The sequence below is a fragment of the Lepisma saccharinum genome, chromosome 17 (assembly GCF_977018435.1).
Source record: "Lepisma saccharinum chromosome 17, izLepSacc3.1, whole genome shotgun sequence".
NCBI lineage: Eukaryota > Metazoa > Arthropoda > Insecta > Zygentoma > Lepismatidae > Lepisma > Lepisma saccharinum.
The window spans coordinates 21,779,724-21,802,470 of record NC_139245.1 but is presented as its reverse complement, the minus strand read 5'-3'; the positions used below and the strand labels follow the sequence as shown (position 1 = coordinate 21,802,470).

At 37.9% G+C, this 22,747-nt stretch overlaps 1 protein-coding gene across 1 annotated transcript in view; it reads right to left on the bottom strand.

Moving 5' to 3' along the window:
• Positions 1-22,747, bottom strand: part of Glg1 (Golgi apparatus protein 1) — a 65,658-nt gene that overhangs the window by 14,915 nt on the left and 27,996 nt on the right. Inside the window, exons 3-10 of the mRNA XM_083139087.1 lie at positions 11,579-11,878; positions 8,563-8,802; positions 5,662-5,842; positions 4,997-5,217; positions 4,009-4,130; positions 2,675-2,939; positions 1,416-1,585; positions 460-577 (exon numbers count right to left, since the gene is read on the bottom strand). Of these exons, the coding sequence (XP_082995213.1) occupies positions 460-577; positions 1,416-1,585; positions 2,675-2,939; positions 4,009-4,130; positions 4,997-5,217; positions 5,662-5,842; positions 8,563-8,802; positions 11,579-11,878 (1,617 nt within the window). The remainder of the gene's footprint in view (positions 1-459; positions 578-1,415; positions 1,586-2,674; positions 2,940-4,008; positions 4,131-4,996; positions 5,218-5,661; positions 5,843-8,562; positions 8,803-11,578; positions 11,879-22,747) is intronic.

Genomic DNA, 22,747 nt, shown 5'->3' with positions numbered 1-22,747 from the left:
AACAAGAATTATATCATGGCATTTTCATTTGCATGGTATCTCTGATAATGGAGTTGAAAATATTACTGATGTGGTGGTGTCGTTAATAGTAGTGCGCAATTTCAAATGTCTAATCTTCAACATAGCAGTGACAAAAAGTAGCTTTCTACCTACAAGCTAGACATTTTGTAACTGTTATAGTACCATGCTCCTCCTGACCACTCCACACATATTCAACAGAACAAAGTGGCTGCCTGTGATGCACATTCACTAAACTATTGTTGGGAGAATAATTAGTGTTATAATAACCAAGCACAAGAAGAGTAATTAAGGTTTTAAAGAATGGTAAAGCTGCCCTCTGGATTTATATAGCTGCAAAGTTCATGATTTTCAACTATTAAGTAATCAGAAAACAAGGAAAATTGCAGCAAGAAATGAAAGCTGCTATACACTAATTAATTTTATGAAAAGAACCAATACCTCACAATGCTTCTCCATAATCCTCCGACAGAAGGTCATAATGATAGGGTTGAGTTCAATGTGTTCTGCTTCCTCTTCTGTATAGTTTGTCACTGCAGCTTTACATTCAGTTTCAAGCCTGTCAAAACACAAATTGCTATTCTGTACAACTCACATTCACATAAATGTCCCAATAATCTTTTTGGTAAAGTTTCTGGAGACCGTGGTTATATTTCACAAAAATTCACTGAAAATCAGAAATGGAAGAATTTCTTATCCTTCTACTAAATTATGATTGACATGGCTATTTTCCAGAATACTTTTTGTATCTGTTCTACAAATTTTTAAACCAATTTGTGATCATAATAATTCTGATTTAAAAGTTTTGTGCACTTTATGCATAGAAAGGCTACACAGGACTGGACTTTCAGTTTAAATTGGGATCCGGAACCACTATGTGCCTCATCTGGGCATCGAACCTGGGGCCCTACAAGGCAATGATGTTAGCACCATGCCATCAGGGAGGCCCACTGACGTACAAGTACTCTCATGTTATATACTGAAAGAAGCATCATCTTACAAGCCAACATTAAGAAACACCAACAGCAGGTATGCAAAATATAGAGGACAGGTAAGACAATGAAGAAATTCACCTTTGTCCTACAATAATTATTTATTACCACAATAAAAGTGACAGAATACTAGCAAACTTTTTTATTTATGCGGTTCAATGCAAATATCAGAAAAAATTGGTGACATTCACAAGATCTGATTCTCATCAGATCCAACTTAAGTGTACATCACATGTGTGTGACCGTTTTATTTACAAATGCAGTGCCTATAGGTAGAGTAACATTCTTCATCTAAGAAATAATTTATGTGCAATAAGAACCACACACTATAACCTTTAATGCCACAATGCTTGCTGAACACTACTTATTTCATGCAATTTTAGTTTCAATTTTCCCTTCACTTACTGCTCTAGATTATCCTGTAGGCAGACCATTTCTTCTCCTTTGCCAGTTTTCGAAAGGCAAAAATTTGTTAACTCTTCTAGACAAACCTCTTCAATTTCAGGATGGAGATCCACACCAATTGCTCTCTGGCGCATTACTCGACGAATTTCTTGAAGGCAACTTGATTTAAGCTGTCAAGTAAGATGCAACAATTGAATTTTAAATAATAACTTATTCTTATTACAGTATTTCATCATGGATATTCAGTGCTAATTACAGTATTAACTTTAAGCAAGTTTAGTCCAGGCATCAACAAAGAAAGAAAAAGTTTTGTTTCGTATAAAAACCCTACGGTTCTTATTGAGTATCGAAACTTAGGCTATTTATCATTTAATCAATTGTATCTATTGTGATGTCTACAGAATGCAAGCAAATATATATGGAAAGGAAGAAAGACCCAATATAATAATATCATGAGTGTTGGGTGATGGAGTGTGTGAAAAATGGGTTTATACTATGAAAGAGAATATGATAGTAATCCAGACAAGGTGAGTCAACTGTGGTTGGAAAATGATTTCTCATTTACATCTACTTAGGGCACCTCTCAGTCAGAAACAATGAGGTAGAAGGTCTCGAGTGACTGTAGTTGTCTTCTGTCAGAAGCAAATACAATATGAAGTTGTGTCTTACATGTGATAATGAAGGAAAGGGCTCCTGGGGATAAATAAACCATATGATTTACTTATACCCTATAAGTTACATACAAGTTGCTGTTCTCATTGGTTTGATACTGGCTAAATTTTACATTCAATTTTCTGTCTTTCCACAGATCTACCTTTCTATATTTGTTTTCCAGAAATCATTTGCAGTGATGCTTGAAAGTCAATGTCAGCTTGTATATTGCTCTTTCTCACTTCATCCTCACTATTACAATTATATTTATTAGATTGGTATAATTTTAATGCTCCCAAGGTATTTCTTTAAAGTTATGTAACTTTGCTGCAAGTAACAATGCTTATCTTTTACGTACATTCAGAAGTAACATAAAAATTATTGGTTGTAGAATGTAAAGTTATGTAACTGTATTTGTAGTAAATATCAGTTACATGACTTGGAAAAAAAATACCATGGGAGTATTGAAACATTACCAATCTAAGAAATATAATGTTTATTTATTGCAAGTTATGACGAGCAGTAACAGCAACTATTCTGAAACAGACACACTGCAGAAAAATAAACAATGAGTTTAGTAATTAAATGTGATGATAGCAGAATCATACCTGATATTCCTTTTGTGGATGGTATGCGTATCTGTACAAGCATGGTAGGACCAGTGGACCCCTTTCAGGGTCCATCTGACCTTCTGGATCGTTCCAACCTTTCTTGGCGTGGCAAAACCTTACTGCATCCTCGTGGCACTGGCGATACAGCTGTGGATCCAGCTTGAAATCTCTTGCCACGAAGTACTGGATCTGGAGGAGGGCCGACTCGCAAGCTTCTGTCATGTGGTCGCTTCCAATTTTGTCCATGAGGCACGACAACACTCTGTCGAAAACATGTATACGGAAATTTTATATAACAGACAAACACATGCGAAGAAGTCAACAGAACATCACATTTAAATGCACTTGCACTTGAATAAAACGTGCAGTCCAACTCTTAATATGTAAGTTAAGAGTATTTTCAAAACAAATGTGTTATTCTTCCATACATATTCAATATTGGACATGTGTGAGATTAAAACATCTGTGTGTGGTGAATGTGTACGATTTTAATTGTTTTTGTATTCTTCACAGTTTACATTGCTTTCTGCTCTTTTGAGGCTAATTGCAATGATGAGGATGAATGATCATTCGATGGAATTCATGAAGGATACCGTTCAGTGAACAGTGGATATGTTTTTTCTTTATTTTTTTTATTATCATTATTCAGTGTAAAATGATTCTATAATTTGTGAGAGTGTAGAAACCTACAGAAACTCCTGTAAACTTGAAGCATGGGAACTAATACACACACACAAGAAGTTCGGGAACCTCTTAAAAGCTGGGCTCACATGAACATAGGCATGCAGTCATCAGAAGAAAAGTCTTCACAGTAAGGACTGACACTCATGTGCAGTTTCAAGTTTCAAAATGTAGATGCATAATTTACAGCAGAACTAGCAGTTATATTACCCAGTACATTGTCTTGTATTGTAGAGTCTGTTGTATATTTGTAGTGTATTATAGTTATTAAAGTACTGAGTACATATCGTACTTGTGTGTCTTCTGATCCATGCAGCATACAACAACAGAGTTAGCTGCGGAGGTATTCAGAACAGGGTGAAGTGCAGCCAGGTAGCCAAAGTTTGCGGGGCTTACTGGAAACTGACACTCTGCAGATACTCACAACAGAATTTCAATGCCAGGACTCAAAGCTGAGACTGTTGGTGGTGAAATTGAGACCAGAACTCAATATGCTCGGCCATCAACTATCAACTAATCTTTGCATTTATACCCTGTCCATAATGATAATGCACACCCATGAATGATTAGCTTAACATGCAAAAATGCCTTGTAAGGTAATTGTGACCATTGCAAGTACCTCTACTTGTCACAACAACAAAAAAACACACCTGGCATCTCCACCTCTAACATCTTGGCAAACGGCATCAACTACTGGCCTACAGGCCTCATGCAGGACAGGGTCCACCCTCCAGTCTTCCCCGGCATCCACTTCCTTCACAAGGAGCTCCAGCTGGAAATACACAGTTATTTGACTTGAGAATAATTGATTTCTAATTACATGTGCTATACTGCTTGATTGACATAATTCACAGAGATTTCTAGCAGCCAGAAATCAGTAGTAAAAAGAGGAGTTAAGAGACTGACCCAGTTTATAAAGCAAAATTATTACAGTTTCAAAATTATTTCATAATTCATTTACCAAAAAATGCAGCACTTTTACCTGATAACGACCTTTATGTGAAATATTAAAACATGGAGGATTACAGAAAATAACTATACTGTATACATATATAATGATGAATGAGTCAATACCACTTTGAACCTGTAGCAATGTCAATACTTTTTGATACCAATGCTTCAAAATTGAAACAATTAAAAGTTGCTCAAAATACTGATTAATATTATTGAGCAAGTACTCTACTCTAATTATATGCACCAAATTGCTTTAAAATATTTGAGAATTAAATCATAATATTAAAATGACTAGCATGTAAACGCAAATTCCATTTTGACACAATGTTAGTGAGAAATTAATTAAAACTTCAAATTTTTGCATAATTTCCAGGATAATTGACTCTGCAAAAATGTTGCATGGTATTTTTGCAGATCCTGTGATAAACAAAAATATCAGAAAAGTATTTGTAAATGAAGTCCAAGTGATACTTCCTGATACCAATACATCAGCTCAGCCCTAATAATAATGCTACTTAATTTATCCACATTTGATGTCAAATATACATCTAAAATATAACTTTCACAGTTACACAAGTAAAGCCTCTCCTTTTATTACTTTTTATTAAATAAATTGTTGTGCAGATCACAACATCTGAATTATCAAGGAGTACCATTTCATCAAACTCTGCTCTAAATACATACAGCTCTTTGACATGATGGATCAATTCTGCTTTTCCTTCGTTTAGTCCTGGCATGTTCCATTAAGCAATGGATGGTTCTCCCTCCTATTTCAAGACCTCTGCAGAATTTGTTAATGCTCTCGGAACAGCTGGAGACTATTTCAGGAGACAAACGGTAGTCTTCCATCAGAAGCCTCCGATGCTCCACCATTTCAACTTGGCAATCAACTTCAACCTTACTTCCTTTAAGGAAAAAAATATAAATAAAAATTATATTCAGGTGGCAGTTGATGTTCCAATGAACAAATAAAATGTGGAACACAATATATATAATTTAAAAATTCATTGTAACTTACTGAGTATATCTACTGGGATATTACGAGTGATGAGTTAGTGAAAACTGTATCTTTACCAAGGGTGGAACCTAGATATCTGGAATTAAATACCAGCATTCTACTACTGAGCTATCAAGCCAATTCCTGGACTCTCCACAATATATATTACTGGATACACCAGACAAATTTTTAACGAGTTATTACAATTCCTGTGTGTGTCATAAAATAAAAGTATGAACAGAGGTTTTTATCATACGATACAGTGAGGTGTGTAGTACAGAACTAAGGTGGTATTAATGGTATGAAGCACAGGTGAAAAAATAATGCCTAATTGCAAAAATTAAAAACTTACCATTTCTAATTGCACCTTCCAGACAGAGCAGTAACTGTGCCAATCTGACCTCTTTGTCACTGGAAATATTCCGTCGACACTTGTACTGCTTTATATCCTCTTTGCATGATCTGGCTAGTCCTTTGCTAACTTTGTAGTCCTGGGCTATCAGTGCTTGCCTGCGAGCAAGCTGCACCCTGCACTGCAAAAGACATTCAAAATATTAGACATTTAGTGACATGTCAAAATATGACTGATGTGAAAAGATTAACAACAATAAAACATACAAATCATAAGATCCTTAAAATAATTTTTCACTTCTGTTTCATTATACATCACTGCTTGAAGTCGGTGGTTTCAAGTTGCATTTTTTTGTCAGTCTGCATTTTTTATTCTTCAATCCATGATCCTGTATTAAAAGACTGAAGATAACATGCAAATTTTCCACCATGCTTACATTTTCAGATTACAACAGCTAATTTCACTTGCATTTGTTTCACCAAGTGAATTTTATACTTCATTGGCATCCTCTCAATTTTGTGTGTAAACCAAAACTTGGTGAAAAGAATGAATTCAAACTATGTTTCCATGTATGCTAGATTTGGCACCTAACAGTTGGGCTGAAAAGTTCGTAGGCTGACTCATAGATGGCGTTACTAGAATTAAATCCATGTGATTTTTACTTAGTACTAACCTTCAAAAGATACGTGTATACATTTCACAGCTGCCGGATAATTAGTTCGTGAGATATAGCATTGTGAGTGAAGCAGCTTTTGTTATTGTGAAAAAATGGATAAAAAAGAATTTCGTGTGTTAATAAAGCATTGCTTTTTGGCGAAAAAAAATACTGTTGAAGTCAAGGCTTGGCTTGATAAACATTATTCGGACTCTGCACTAGGAAAATCAACCGTTGAGAAGTGGTTTGCTAAATTTAAACGAGGCGAAATGAGCATCGAAGACGATGCACGCAGTGGACGCCCCAAAGAGGCTGTTACCGACGAAAACATCAAAAAAGTCCACAAAATAATTTTAAATGATCGTAAAGTGAAGTTGATCGAGATAGCTGAGACTTTAAAAATATCAAAGGAACGTGTTGGACATATTGTGCATGAATATTTGAACATGCGAAAGCTGTGTGCAAAATGGGTGCCGCGTGTGCTCACAATCGATCAAAAGCAACAACGTTTTGATGATTCGGAGCAATGTTTAGCGATATTCAACCGTAATAAACACGAATTTTTCCGTCGATATATTACAATGGATGAAACATGGCTCCATAACTACACTCCAGAGTCCAATCGACAGTCAGCCGAGTGGACTGCACGTGATTAACCGAATACAAAGCGTGGAAAAACGCAACAGTCGGCTGGCAAGGTTATGGCATCATTTTTCTGGGATGCGCATGGTATTATATTCATCGATTACCTCAAAAAGGGCCAGACCATCAACAGCGATTATTACATAGCGTTGTTGGAGCGTTTAAAGGATGAAATCACGAAAAAACGGCCCCATTTGAAGAAGAAAAAAGTGCTGTTTCATCAAGACAATGCACCGTGTCACAAATCAATGAAAACGATGACAAAATTATATGAATTAGACTACGAATTGCTTCCCCATCCACCATATTCTCCAGATCTGGCCCCAAGTGACTTTTTCCTGTTTGCAGACCTTAAAAGAATGCTCGCTGGAAAGAAATTTAGCACTGATGAAGAGGTAATCGCCGAAACTGAGGCCTATTTTGAGGCTAAAGAGAAATCGTACTATAAAAATGGCATCGAAAAATTGTATGACCGCTATAATCGTTGTATCGCCCTCGAAGGCAACTATATTGAATAATAAAATCGAATTTTGTCAAAAAAATATTTTTTACTATGTTAGCCTACGAACTTTTCAGCCCAACTGTTAAATGTTACACATTATTTGAAAATTAAACAAATGTTGATGTCTAGCTTCAAAACCTGATAGATAAGAAAAAGAAGATACTAAACCACCATACACAAAATAACTTTAAGCAAAAACTAATAGTTAAGACTTGAGACTTAATAGATTCTGATATCATTATATATATATATATATATATATATATATATATATATCATTATATTTGCATTGTACAAAGTGAATTTCCGATACTAGACTATACATCCTAGATATTTCAGCAAAAATTGCAGGCTCAACCAGGACTCGAACCTAGGTCTCTGGCATACCGTACCATTGCTCTATCACTGAGCTACCAAACCAGCCTGGCTTCACCTGAATTTTTCGCTGTCACTCTGTTTTACCTGTGTGGAATAGTCTCTTTTAGTGCTACCGCAACGGGATCTGTTGCCATTGAAACACTGTAGATGTAGGCATTGGCTTGTTCCTCCCATCGTAGAGATGTGAATTCCTTAAATTAGGCACACACAGGAGATGTACTATGTATTCCTAATTTAAGGAATAGAGTATACCTATCTGGAATCCAGGTACAACCAAGAGCAAAGTTAATAATAGGCAAATTGTCCATCACTATTATCATTATTATTTATTCCACATCTTGTGTTGTTTCAAGAGATGGAATTCTGTTAATGCAAATCGGATGTTATCCTCTGCTTATTGATGTTTTTATTTCAATTCATGATCATCACAGGGAAACAGACCGGAAATGTTGATGAACAATTCACCTACTTTTTCTTCTGTCATTAGGTGTTACCTCACAAATAAAGCAAGATGAAGGATTTTTAATACTATGATTAACTAATAAACTAATGAAGAAAACTTTACCTATGGTATAGTTACATACATTTACAAAAACTTCAAACAGTATCAACAGAAATCACAAACTTAATCTCACCTATAATTTGAATACTCTAGAGCTTTGGGAAAGCATACAAAATATACCCCATCATTCCTATAAGCAATAGAAAAAAGGGACTTGCTAACCTTTTCAGTCATTGTTGTTTCCAACTTGTGCTGCATTAGGCATTTATAAACTTTGCCGCTTCCTGGAGACACATCAGGACAGAACCGTTGCCTGTCTTCCATGCAGGAAAAGAACAACTGACGGTCAAACCTGAAGTCATCTGCCTGAAGTTCCGACAAGTGAAGCACCTCATTTCTGCAGGTGGCATTCAACTCCTTTATATGCTCTTGAAGACATGAAAGAGTCCTTCCTTGTGAAAACTACATACAAGAGAAAATTCATAGATTAGAATTAGAATTAGAAATTCTTTATTCATGGGCGAAGTTCAGCCAGTGGCTCTACATTATAAATGTAACAAAAATTATATTGCATGGCTTAAATGGCAACCATGGAATAAATTCAAGACCATATATAAACACCAAGAAAAAAAATAATCATATCACTGAAAAGGATGTTTTTGTATTTTTTGTTTATTTAAAACTACTTACCACATCATTGGGTTAATTGTGACTGACATTATACGTAAATGAAATGGAGGAATGGACAAGCACAATGAAATAACCATACCTTGACAAGACTTTACACTACCTACAGATCTACAGATGAGTAGTTTCAAAGAGTAAATTGCAACCTTTTACATGATACTTTTCATGAACATACAAGTTCATGTATTATTCCGAAATTAGTTCTGAAAATGATTAATTGGTTTGAAATCTATAAGAGGAATTGTAGCTTCCCTAGCGACGTGATTCGAACAGGGGTTCTCGGGTTACCAGCCATTTCGAATTCATACATTTCTCTCATCTTCAGGGAATGTCATTCTAAACGTTGGAAGTTAACGCCAATTTATCCTGGCTGGTAACCCGAGAACACCTGTTCGAAGTAGTTTGAAATCTGTACGTAGGGAATTCACATTTCAAGACATACTTTTTTAACATCTTATTTTTGCGATTGTGTTTTTACTTGAGTAATTTAATATATCCCTTGTGTTTTCGTGATATCTGGTTTCTTTCTTAAATTACAAGGTACAGATTCATAAGCTACAGTTTTGTGAATGTAGAAAGGATAATTCCATGAAAGGTGAAACCACAATGTGAAACCACAACTCATAATTACAGTCTTTTTTCCTTCTTTGCATATCAGAAGTTTTCTAGTTTGTCTGTTCATCTCCCAGAAATATGACAGTTGTTAAGTGTGTGTATGTGTTATGTTTTGTGAGCTACATCTGTAACAGTAAAATTTACTCTATGTGATCAAAAGTATCCAGACACTCTGCGAAACGTGTGTTTATCATAGAGGGCGATACAGTACTGTCATCTACTGTGTGGAACACATGGTCAGCGATCTCAGTAGTCTGCAGACAGCAGTATAGGACGTTCTGAGGAACTCACGGACTTTCAACGTGATCAGGTGGTTGGGTGCCACTTGTGTAAGAAGTCTGTGCGTGAAATTTCCACCTTCCTAAACATCCCTAGATCAACTGTTTCCGATGATATAGTGAAGTGGAAACATGAAGGGACGTGTACAACCCAAAAGCATGCAGGCCGACCTCCCATGTTGACCTTCAGAGACCGTCTAGTATTGAAGAGGGTCGTACAGGCTAATCATCCATCGCTACAATCACACAGGAATTCCGAACTGCATCAGGATCTACTTCAAGCACCATGACTGTTTGGCGTGAGGTGCGGCAACTTGGTTTCCATGGCCGAGCAGCTGCCCATAAGCCAAACATCACAGGCAAATGCCAAACGCTGCCTCGCATGGTGCAAGGAGCGTCAAAACTGGACCATAGAACAGTGGAAAACTGTTGTGTGGAGTGATGGATCACGGTACACAATGTGGCGATCTGATGGTAGGGTGTAGGTATGTACCAGCCTATATAGTTCCGACAATGAAATTCGGGGGTGGCGGGGTTACAGTGTGGTCATGTTTCTCCTGGAGGGGGTTTGGCACAAGCTTACATTGACATTTTAACCGCTTTCATGCTGCCTACCGTCGAAGACCAGTTTGGGGATGACCATTGTGTCTTTCAACACGACCGAGCACCCGTCCATACTGCAGGGCTTGTGGCGGAGTAGTTTGACAACAACATCCCACTAATGGACTGGTCTGCGGAGAGTCCTGATTTGAATCCCATAGAACATCTCTGGGATGTTTTGGAATGCAGACTTTGTGTTAGACCACACCGACCCACATCATACCTCTCCTCATTTTGGCACTCCGCGAGGAATGTCCTGCCATTCCCAGGGAAACCTTCCGCCACCTGATTTAAAGTATGCCTGCGAGAGTGAAGACTATCATCAAGGCTAAGGGTGGGCCAACACCATATTGACTGCCAGTGTTCCCGATGGAGATCGGCCCAAACTTGTACTTCATTTTCAGGTGGGTGTCCGGATACTTCTGATCACATAGAGTATATCAATTCATAAAGAATAATTACGGCCTAAATCCCCAAAAATATGACTAAACTACATGGCAAAACTAACTTCGTAAAGTTAAGCTTTGATATAATTAGTTTAAAGAATACAGAAGTTCAAAGTTTTGAAATGTTGTGTCCATAACTATGAAATTGCCCAAGATGGTATTTGAAGGGGAGAAGAGTGGGAATTCCCCTCTTCTGGTTGATATTTTTTGGCTTTTGGGGAGGAAACTGTGTGTATAATATATATAATGTCCATAATCTTCAAGAGCATATACTGGAATTACCTCCTTCCCCCCCCACTGAAAATTTTTGAAATATCACAATGGAAATGCCCATATTTAATTTCAAGAAACAAAGATTCTAAAAATGCAAAGAAACTTAAGCTTTATTATAGGAAGTAAAGATTTTAAAATGCAAATATATTCAAAAAATAATGAACATTAATTATATTCTTGAAGTTTATTTTCTTGCAATAAAAAAAACCCTTAAAATACCACTTGCACGTAAAATGACAAGAAGCTGAAGCTACAATAAATTAAGAAAAAAACTATAGCCTTCAGCTATAGGAAAACTAAAAATATAATTTTATAATAAAAGTACCTTAAACCACATACCTTTTCTGTTGATGGCAGCCGACCACAGGAAAACTTGTTTACATCTGCAGTGCATACATCTTGGAAACGTATCAAAAATCTGAAGTCACTGAATGCAATTTGCTCTATTCTCATTAGATACAGTCGGCATGCATCTATCTCGACTTTATCGCGGTTTTCCAACAGGCATGCCAACAAGCTCCCATACTTCCTATAATCCTTGCATTCTTCTAAGTTACTGTAAGTTTGTCCACAACCATATTGGGGAGCTTCACGTAAATGGCTGTCATTCAGTAAGTCCATCATGTATGACCAAACAATCTGTAGGGAAAAAATGAACTTTAACTATGACAAACAAATGAACACAACTATAGTATACAATATCTCTGTAATAACCTCAACAAAACGCTGAATATTTCATGATTATTACAGTTTGCAATCTCCTAAATTTAACATTAGTTATTATTCACAGTGTTTGCAAAGTTAATTGTACTTGAAAAATAAGTTGCTTTTACAGTTACTTTCTGCTGAAAATTTTCTTGTAAATAAATTACACGCAATCAATGATTTATTAATTGTAATGAAATAAATATATGAAGACTTACATTTATTTTTATTTATGTTTCTGCTACATAATATAAGTCTTTATACAATTATTATTACAACAAATAAAAATGATGAAACAAGAAGTCAGTTTTGCTCGAATTATTTTAATTCTAAAAATTGTTCCTATGCTGGCCATGGTGCTTTTCATGTGGTGGCACCAATTCAACTTACACCTGTTTCTTTACCTTCTATTCCAAGCTCAACAAGTTCCATTCCTCAACAATGACGTCTTTCTACTTCAACTACCAAGCTCCAAATGAATGCAGCAATTCACCCAACATATTGAAGTTTTTTGTATGCAATTGCAATAAACTGTGGATGTTTTAAATTTAGCATGCAACAAAGCCTAGCTTCCTTGCCTTAGGTGATTCAATGAAAATCTTTTCACCTTATCATCCAGAGAAGACACATGATTGGAAACAGAGTTGCCAAATGTAGCTCTTCCCACCACCACATTGCAAATTTTCAAGATAAGTGTCATAAAGTAACTGTTGATAATGTTACTTCTATGGTAAAAAGTAACTGTTACAGCGACTTACTTTCAAAAGTAGCAAGTTACAAGTTGAATTTCTCACAAAAGTAACCATTGCTTGTAACTGCATTAAAAGTTACTTCCAAATGCTGATGATTATTTAGTACTGTATGTATCGCATCATGAACAAATCTTATAGATGTACTATTTTAAGTAGAGTTTAAATTTGACGTAACTATAAGTGTTTGTTGCAATGTGGGTGAAGCGAGCAAGAAAGGATTTAGCTCTAGATCTTTGTAAACTGTCAATACTGTTAATATCACAGGGTGATAATTCTATAGTGACTAACGAAGTGCTTCAACATTTACTTCCTCCCAACTTTTCTACTCATCCAACCAAGGTTACCAGTGCAGGCATCCTCAAAAAGTATACGTACCCCACCCCTCTTTCGAAAATCCTGGGCATGCCACTGAAGGTGAAAGTTCCGCTATAGATATGCCTGATATACAGTATGTAACATTGTTATTCGTACACATAGAATTTCCGAGGAAAAAATGTCATATCTACTAGTAAATATAATCATTTTCATATGTACCTGGAAATTAATGTTAATGAACGTTTCACCAACAAATGTCAATAAAAATGTATGTTCAAAGTGTATAAACAGAGCATATAATTTGCGTGAAAAGAGAAAAACACAGTGTTTCATGCAACATTGTTATTCGTACAGGCAAGAGTTTTAATCTTCCTAACATACAGCGCCACCGCTATTCGGGCGATGTCGTGCAGTTTGCAACTTCGTAACAAGTCTGAACATGCAGGCGCGCTCACCATCAAGCGGAATTTTGGCATAGGTATTGTTGTAGTTCTATCGTCTATCTATCAGCCTGTTCGAAATGGGCAAGGTGAAGGAACTTAGTTCCGATCTGAAGGATGTTATTATAAATTTGGCCCTTAAGAGGTTATTCGTTAAGAAAAATTGGACAAACAGTCAATAAATCACACTCCACAGTTCAATACATAATAAACAAATTTAGAGAAGAAGGTTCAACACAGAATGTGCCGACAAAACCAAAAGAGAGATGGTTGAATAAACGTGATGAACGCTTTATTTTAAAAAGAGTGCAAGAAAACCCCCGACTAAGTGTTCCTCAGTTACGACCATTACTAGAAACTGTTGCTGGCAAGATGATGTCCGATCAAAATGTCCGACGTGCCTTGTGGAAGCATGGATATCATGGCAGAATACCACGAAAGAGGCTGTATGTAAATAAGCTGAATCGCAGGAATAGACTTTCATTCGGGAAAGAGGACATCCACAAGAACCAGGAATTTTGGTATAGTGTCATATGGTCAGACGACTCCAAGATTAATATATACGGGTCAGATGGGATAAATAGGGTCAGGAGAAAATCAAATAAAGACAATGATCACATTAACACAGTTCCAACAGTTAAACACGGTGGTGGGTCATTAGTGATTTGGGGCTGTATGTTGTCCAAAGGTGTTGGTACCATCCAGTTTATTGATGGTATCATGGATGCATATGTCTATTTGGACATATTGAAGAACAATGTTAAGAAGAGTGCCCAAAAAATGGAAATGCCGCCCATCCACAGATTCCAACAATACTATGACAGTAAGCAGCATAAGGCGCGAGTTAACATGAATTGGCTAATATGGAATGTGCCCAAACTACTACAAACACCAGTTCAAAGTCCAGACTTAAATCCCATTGAGCATTTATGGGCAATTTTGAAGAGGTGAGTCCATAAAGCAGGCGTCAAGTCCAAACAAGAGTTGAAAACTGTAGTGCAAGCCGAGTGGAATAAAATAAGCTCTGAAACATGTCGGAAACTGGTTAATTCTATGAAGAACAGGTGTCAAGCAGTAATTAAAGCCAAAGGATATGCATCAAAGTATTAAAACTGTCAGTCAATTTGCTCTGAATATACTTTTTTCTTTTATATTATTAAGTGTACGAATAGAAAAGTTGTACAAAAAATGGCATGTTTCTCTTTCAGTTTCATTTAATTTATTATTGTCATTGGTTATACAGAATTTGGGTAAGATTTTATGTTCCTAATGGTATTAGTGGGAGCGGTGGCTCAGTCGGTAACGCTTCTGACTACCATGCTAAAGGTCCCGGGTTCGTTCCCTGGCCGGTTCAAATCCGGGAACTTTCCTTAAAGTTGGAAGCAGCCCTGGTGCCCACCCAAAATCGAATAACATGGGTACCTGGGGGGTAAAGGAGGTCAGGGGCATGATGCTGATCACATCACCCCCTATACGCCTTTATGGCATGGTACTAATCACAGGGGAGCACTTTACTTTATGGTATTAGTTATTGAATTGTAAAGAAACAATTTCAAAAGAATGTATTTCCTTTCAGATATTAAAGCATTTTCTTCGAAAATCCGTGTGTACGAATAAGAATGTTACATACTGTACCTCTGGTAGTGTAGTTTGGAAAATAAAATAACTTGTTTGCTCCTTGCTAAAAAAAACATAGAACTTGTTCACTATCAGTCGGACAGATTTCTTCATTTCTACAGAAGAAACTACTTACCGAAATAAGTTCCTGTAGTATTGTCTAACATCGGGAAGTGTTTTGTGTGAAATTCACATACGTTTTCCATATCCTAGAAACTGATTTCTTCAAATTTAAAAGTTTGGGGCTCATTTGGGGGCAGGTGACTCCGGCCAATTTCTAACATGCCTTTAACAGGGAGTCTATAGAAAAAGCCGGGGAGCCGGAGTGGAGCGGAGGCGGGGCCACGTTAGCTGTTGGGGGCGGTAGGTCAATTACCCCAGGGGCGGAGCCCGGAATCTGTGGGAAATTTGAGTCAAAAATTTCAAATGGTGGGAAATTTGAGTCAACAATTTCAAACGAAAATAATTTTTTTGTTTAAATTTCGCACCGATTCCAGGATGGATAGCCCCAAAAACCATTCATGGAATGTTCTGCGAAGCAGATAGGTAAGTACGAATGTCAAAAATTGATGAAATTCAGAAGTTATAGTCTCGACTGCACCTGATTTACAGTTCTACCTGTGATCAGGGTCAAATTCTTCCGTTAGAGATGGGGGGGGGGGAGAGTGTCTTGCAGAAATCCTGCCTCGATGTGAAGCGATTTTTAGACAAGCCATGAAACATTCCGCCGGTTCTTGTCCGTCAGTATCGTCTTTCGGCCACAATTCTGATGAGAATTTCCTGTAGACTGAGATTATCGACACTGCTGGTAGACCCGTATGACCGTACGCATCGATACACCTGCAAATTCCGCTACTTCCTTCACAGGCTAGCCTTTGGCATGCCCAAATGCAATCACCCCTTTTGACATTCGATAACATTTAATGCACGCCCCCCATCTTACACACAGCGAACTAAACAGGCACTGCACAATCTATGGCTTCTGTCACACACTTGTCAGCCTAGGGGGAAAATCCTCTCCGAAAATTAAAAAGTCGTTCCCCAAAAATGTCAGTAATCCTTCAGGGAATTCGGACAATGACTAAGAAATTTTGCAACCATGATCCCTTTGGTTTTCTTTCATTCATTTAAGGCGAGGAGATACCTTACGCACCAATTGTGCATTTATTTCAGTATCGCCCGAATGGGCACTGCTTCTAAAACAAACCCTGGGTGTACCCAAGAGTATGAATTTCTCTCCATGTTGCAAGTGCAAACATTTTGTTATGTTCATTATTAAGCTGGACACGATGTTTGAAAAATATAATGAATAATAATTTTCAGAATCCCATGTATTCCTTATGGGGAATCAACTTCAACATCAAGTTATGGCTAATCAAATGGAAGTTTCGACTTTTCCGCTGGTGAAATTCATCTTCAAACTGCCCTCTTCCCGTTGACATCTCTTTCTATTCCATCGGAAGTTTTATATTCACAAGAGAATCAATCAAATCATACTCCCATATGATCAATGCTTTTTCCCTTGCCTCCTGGCAGTGTTGCCAAACCTGATTGGCATAAAATAACTAAATTTCACCTTAAATGGAGTTAAAACTGACTCTCATGGAGCTAGATTTACGATGGCTGGATAAAGTGCCTTCTAGGGTAATGTTAGTTGTCAAAGGGGTGGGGCACTGCTATTATCGTTAACTCTAAATTGATGACAAGTTATTCTTAGTTTTCAACATCTAGATCCGGCGGCATCGCCCATCTCAATAATCCACCGATGGTGGTATGAAATCGAAAGTAAAGAATTCCCTGACGTCAATATTATGTCAATTTCACGTCAAACATTGCACTATAAAGAAGTAGCTGGGGAGATAAGAGAGAGTGGGACGATGCAGCCAATATAACAATATCACGTCACGTGCAAAATGTATAATTATGACGAAAGGTGGTCTATGTGGGTCGGAACCAGAGATGGCATCATAGTGGGGCACGGGGGTGGGCGTCCCAGTTCACAGCCGAACGAGTGCACGAAAGCTTGATTGATTGATTTAGTTTATTTTACTTCGCGTTTTGTGCCTCTTGGCTAATTTGTGAAGATGGGGATGAGTGATGAAATTGATGAATGGACATTCGCAAACAACCAAGCCCGAGCGGGATTCGAACCCGGGACCCTTGGCGTCGCAGCACGATGTGCTAACCACTCGGCCACAGGGTCCGGCTAGAGTGCAGGAAAGAGCTAGATCTGGCTCCAAGAGAGCTAAGTTGGCACAGTGCCATGGACGGAAGGGCTTGGGAAGACTCCCTTGGAAATTGTATCGCATGCCCTTAATTTAACGTATTTCTGGATTTTTCGTAGCAATAAACACTGATTCAGTCTTTCTTATGAAGTCAATATAATGAACGAATTTATATATGTGTATTATCGTCAGTTCTATCGTTATTTCCCACGCGGCTCAATCATTTTAATACTTCCGAAGAGAGGGGGGGGGGGGTGAGTCATGCATAGAAAGTTAGATAAACCTACCCACTTTCGGAAATGCTTAGAAAAGCTACTACCACAATACTATACATTTACGTAACAAAACTTTCCCCTTCCTGAAAATTGTCAGGTTATTATCGAATCAGAATACTCACGTAGTTACAAAATTTCAGATTTTCGCGGTATTTTTCGCTATAAAATTGTGAAATGCTCGTTATTTCGCGAATTAGTATGCATAAAAATGTGCCTAGCATACTATTTTATCCACATCACTTTATGGCAACAAACGTTTGTCGGTGTTATCGCGAATAATATTACAACCTGAAGCACAAAATGACGCGGAATATGTAGTTATTTTACCACAACTATTATACAAGTCGTGTTAAGTTTAATTCACTTCCTTTTAACCCATGAATTGTGGCAAAATGGCTAGTCAGGGCGAGACTATAATTTAGCTGCAAAATTTTATTTGTTACAAGACTGACGGATATGCTTTTGTCGCGTAATGGGATTACGACCAACAGGGAGGTTGACAGGGGGAATGAATCCTCTCCTTCCTCATTCCCAGTCATTCTTCAACAATTGAGCACTGTGAACATCCTCATGGGCATTTCCTCTAAAAATAGCATCCTTCCGAACAAAAACGGGGGAGCATGGGAGATCATTCCTTCCTACCGCCCCCAGATAACTTTGCAATTGAACTCTAAATGTGCATTCTTTCATATTTTGGCACCCAACAAAATATTCTCGGCATCCAATCTACGCTTCTCACTTCCTGGCCTGGCTGCAGACGCAGCTGGGTCAGAGAACGGGGCAAGTAGAAGCTGCAACCAGAACAAGCGAAGAAACTGTCTGGTGAAACTCGAGCCGGTGCAGGATAATGACCACGCGGGAAAAATAGATCTTGCGATGACGATATAATATTTTGCATATTCGATTTTCGATATAGCTCACTCACTTCCCGAGTTCATTGCTTCCAGACGATCAATCTGCCTGTACATTTTATTTGAATATGCTTGTTCCGTGCTGAACGAAATACTGCATAAAGATACGTCTTCTTATCACTGGCGATACTGCGTATGCGTATTCCTAATGTTTGCCGAACCCTCTAAACGCCAGATCGTGATAGCATTGCGGAACTATTCGAAAGAAATAGTACCACTCTCGCCTCACTGGCCAAAGAACAGCGGTAACGAGACTCGATTGTTGACCGTTCGTCCACCCAATGAAAAGCCGCCACGAATGTTTGATAAACAAAGTTGAAGCTGATATTCTATTAGTGTCCCGAATTTCCTTCTTCATCACGAAATACTCGAAAATGGCAACATGCAGCTGCAGAATGTGATACTAGCGCAAACCACCTGTGTTGCTAATAAGGGCCTCATGTAAGCAAATTACAACTCTGATAAGGACAATGATCAAGAATGATCTACTTCCGCGATGTATTAGTTTTTATGATAGCGAAGAAAATTTACGTTTATATTCCAGAGAATATTTTATAATTCTTTGTGACTAATTGGTAGCAAAAGCTACTTTTGTCAGATAAAGAAATTCTTCGTGCTGACGCGAGGGGAAGCAACAGTCGACATTTTGTATACCTAGCAGATACCTGAATTACGAGAACATATCAGCCGATATCGCTGGTGGAATATAAATGCTTAGGTCTACCGATAGCACAGAAACAGGGGCGTCGGAATCGGGGGCGTCTACCCTCCCCCCGCCCCAAGTCGTCATCGTGGGGACAAGATAGCCTTCTTGCCCCCCTCCAGTCGCGTCCCCAAAACAAATCAGACTGCATTTCTTCCAACTTATCTTCACGTGACCCAAAGATCGATTTGTAGATAAGAACCGCACTGAAGTCTGCAAATCAAGTGTATCTTTCAATTAACTCCCTGCGAATTCGCTGGTTCTGTTTCGAGTTTTCGAAGTGAACCAGGTTTTGTACGTACAGGTGCGGTCGCGTGAGTAATAAACACAAGTGTACCCCAGCGGAGAAGAAGGGAGGCGCAGACGACAGCTTAAGTTTAAATGTCTTCTTTTTTATACCCAACTGCATTGCATGAACTCATGGAGGGTAAGTGACTATACTGCTTTCATTTCCAAACTGCGCTTCAAGGTCACGGCATCGTCTCCCCACGCAGTCGCCTGTTCCCCTCCAAACACAACCAACACACGCCTTCTGCCTGTTCATTGGGTGCTGCACGGGGAATGCATAGGAGTGAGAGTGAGAAAGAGGGGAGCGCGGAGCTGGGTAGATGTCCTTGAACCACACATTCGAACTGGAAAAAAATATAGTGATGTTGAGCCCTCTCGGCAAAAAAAGTTCGAGGTTAAAAAAAATCGAGACTTTTTTTTAAAAAAAAAAAAAAAGCGACGAGATGATTGACTTTTATTTCCCTTTTCTGTCACTTTTGGCTAATATCGAAGGTGAGGATGAATGCTGATATGATGATATTGATGAAAGGACAATCGCGAACACACATGGACAGCACACAGCACAAGTCGCACAGAGGATTTTACTGGTTGAGAGACCAGACGCTAGAGCCTCGCTAGTCTACAAAATGTAATCCTAGGTGTACTACGTGGAAGTGAAGTCCACAATTGGGTGTCTAGGAAGGGTAAGTAACCCCTAACACCCTAGCGACGATTGATTGATTTAGTTTATTTTACTTCGCTTAGATGCCACCTTTGGCTAATCGCGAAGATGGGATGAGAGATGATATGATGAAACTGATGAAGGGACAGTACTCACAAACACCCATACCAAAGCCTGGATTCGAACCCGGAACGCCTGGCGTAGTAGCGCGCTGCGCTAACCACTCCGCCACGGACGAGACGAGATCCTTTAGTACTTGCCTTCATAACATACATGCTCTGCCTCTCGGTTTTTAGTGTTATGAAGTTTCATTTTGAAAGGCATAACAATGATGATAAATTGAGGATCAGAATCTTAAAAATAATAATAACAATAATTCCTTTATTTAGCGGGCGAGGTTCAGCCTTAGGCTGCTCTGCCACCTAACCCTTGTTATGAGCTAGATAAGAAAATATAAGTATATATAATATAATATGATAATATATGAGTACAGATGGAAAGCTTGATTACACTAAAGAGAAATTAAAAAATTCACATTACCTACAATTACGAATATTCTCATTTCAGTAATATTAGTCATAAGATAATATAAACGTGAAAGAACAAGAAAATATTAAAAAATAAAAAAATACAAATGTGACAAGAAAAAATATAAATGTGAATGTTAACATAAGGTGCATTTAAGTAAATAATTATTATAATAATAATAATAATTTGAAGATATTAATAAAATTCCAATAGTTACAGTTATATAATATGAGTGTTTTGTCGTTTGTTGAGTGCCAGTTCACTTCTAGTATGTGCTACTGTTCTGCTGCTGTTCCTCTAGAAGCATTTCTTTCAATTTAATTTTGAAACTCTTATTGAGTTTTATGGATTTAACATTTTTTGTTAGAGCATTCCATGCTTTCGGGGCAGATATAGAAAAGGATGAGCTATATAGCGTAGTCGACTGGTGAGGAATGTCAAGTTCGTTGTGACGACGTGTCCCGTGTCTGTGAATTGTGTTGCGATTACATAATTTTTCATATAAGTACGCGGGTTTACGTTCAGTTTGCAGATCATGAATGAAAGATAGATAGTGCAGTAGCCTCCTGTTGGCCATTGTTAAAATATTATATCTGTTTAAGATGGGAAGGATGTGATAGCGTTTATCCAGGTCAAAAGTACATCTGATGCATGCATTTTGTGTGATTTGAATTTTTCTGCACCGAATTTTTTCGCAAGTTTGGACCCATACACAGTGTCACAATAATCAAATAGTGGAAAAATTAAAGATTGAACTAGTCTAAGTTTACATTCTGCAGGTAGTTGATCTTGGAAACGGTAGAGGTTTCTCAGAATAAAATATGCTTACATACATATTATTCAGTCTCTTGACATCAGCCCCTCGCCCCTTGTTTCCACTCCAAAATAAGTTCCTACGTTCCTGCACCCAGATCGCTGCCTGATATTATACAGGGTGTCATTTTAATGGCGCCCACGGACCACGGAAACGTATAGAGTACATGAAAACAAACAACTTTTCTCAGTAACATTTTTCTCGTTGGTGCATCTTTTCAGCGCTACAGTCGTTCAAAAAAGCCCGTTTTGCCACCTGAATGCTGGCAACCACACACAACATTTGATTGCATTTGTGACGTCATATCCCGTCGTGAAGCGATGCGTTCCAGGGTTGCCAGGAACACACATATTCAATGAAAAATGACATAGCTACAATCAGCCACATTATGTACCGTAAAGTTCTGTAACCTAACAGGAAGTAAACAAACGATACGAAAAATGGTAGAAAGATAACAGAATTCAAGTGGAAGTGGTCATATCGAATTTTGTCTCAGCCTACACGTGAAATATTTGCAAGTCTAGTTACTAAGTTGGCATCTACAATCTAGTCTATCCACTTCGTCCTTCTGATACTAGTTGTCTGTGACACACTCAACAGATGACAAAATAGAAATGAAAGAACTCAAAATTCCAAAGGTAAGCAACACATAATATAATGTATGTATATTCAGGCCATCATAGGCAAGTGGCAAAATGGTTGAAAATACAGGGATATAAGTAGTAGTAATACAAGCTCTCCGACGACTGTGTTTTATATCTTTCACCGGGTTCACATGTAATAGTTTGCAACTGTGAACAGGGCAGTATATTCGCTACTGATTCATCATTACATTGTTACTGTGGTTGTACGTGTTTTAGCCGTAATATAACAACGTGAACCTCGGATACTTCCGTTATCAGCACAAAAGTATCACAAGGCATATGGACACAAACCTGTAGATATCAACCTTGCAACGAGATTTGCAAATATTTGACATGTGTAAACAGCCACATGTAAGCTGGAAGTCCAATAAAAATTATTATTGTTGATATTTGACATGTAGACTGAGATAAAATCCGATATTGACACTTTATTATGAATACGTTTTTTTACCATTTCTCATATCGTTGGTTCATGATTGATTGATTTAGTTTATTTTACTTCGCGTTTTGTGCCTCTTGGCTAATTTGCGAAGATGTGGATGAGTGATGAAATGATGAAATTGATGAATGGACATTCACAAACAACCAAGCCCGACCGGGATTCGAACCCGGGACCCTTGGCGTCGCAGC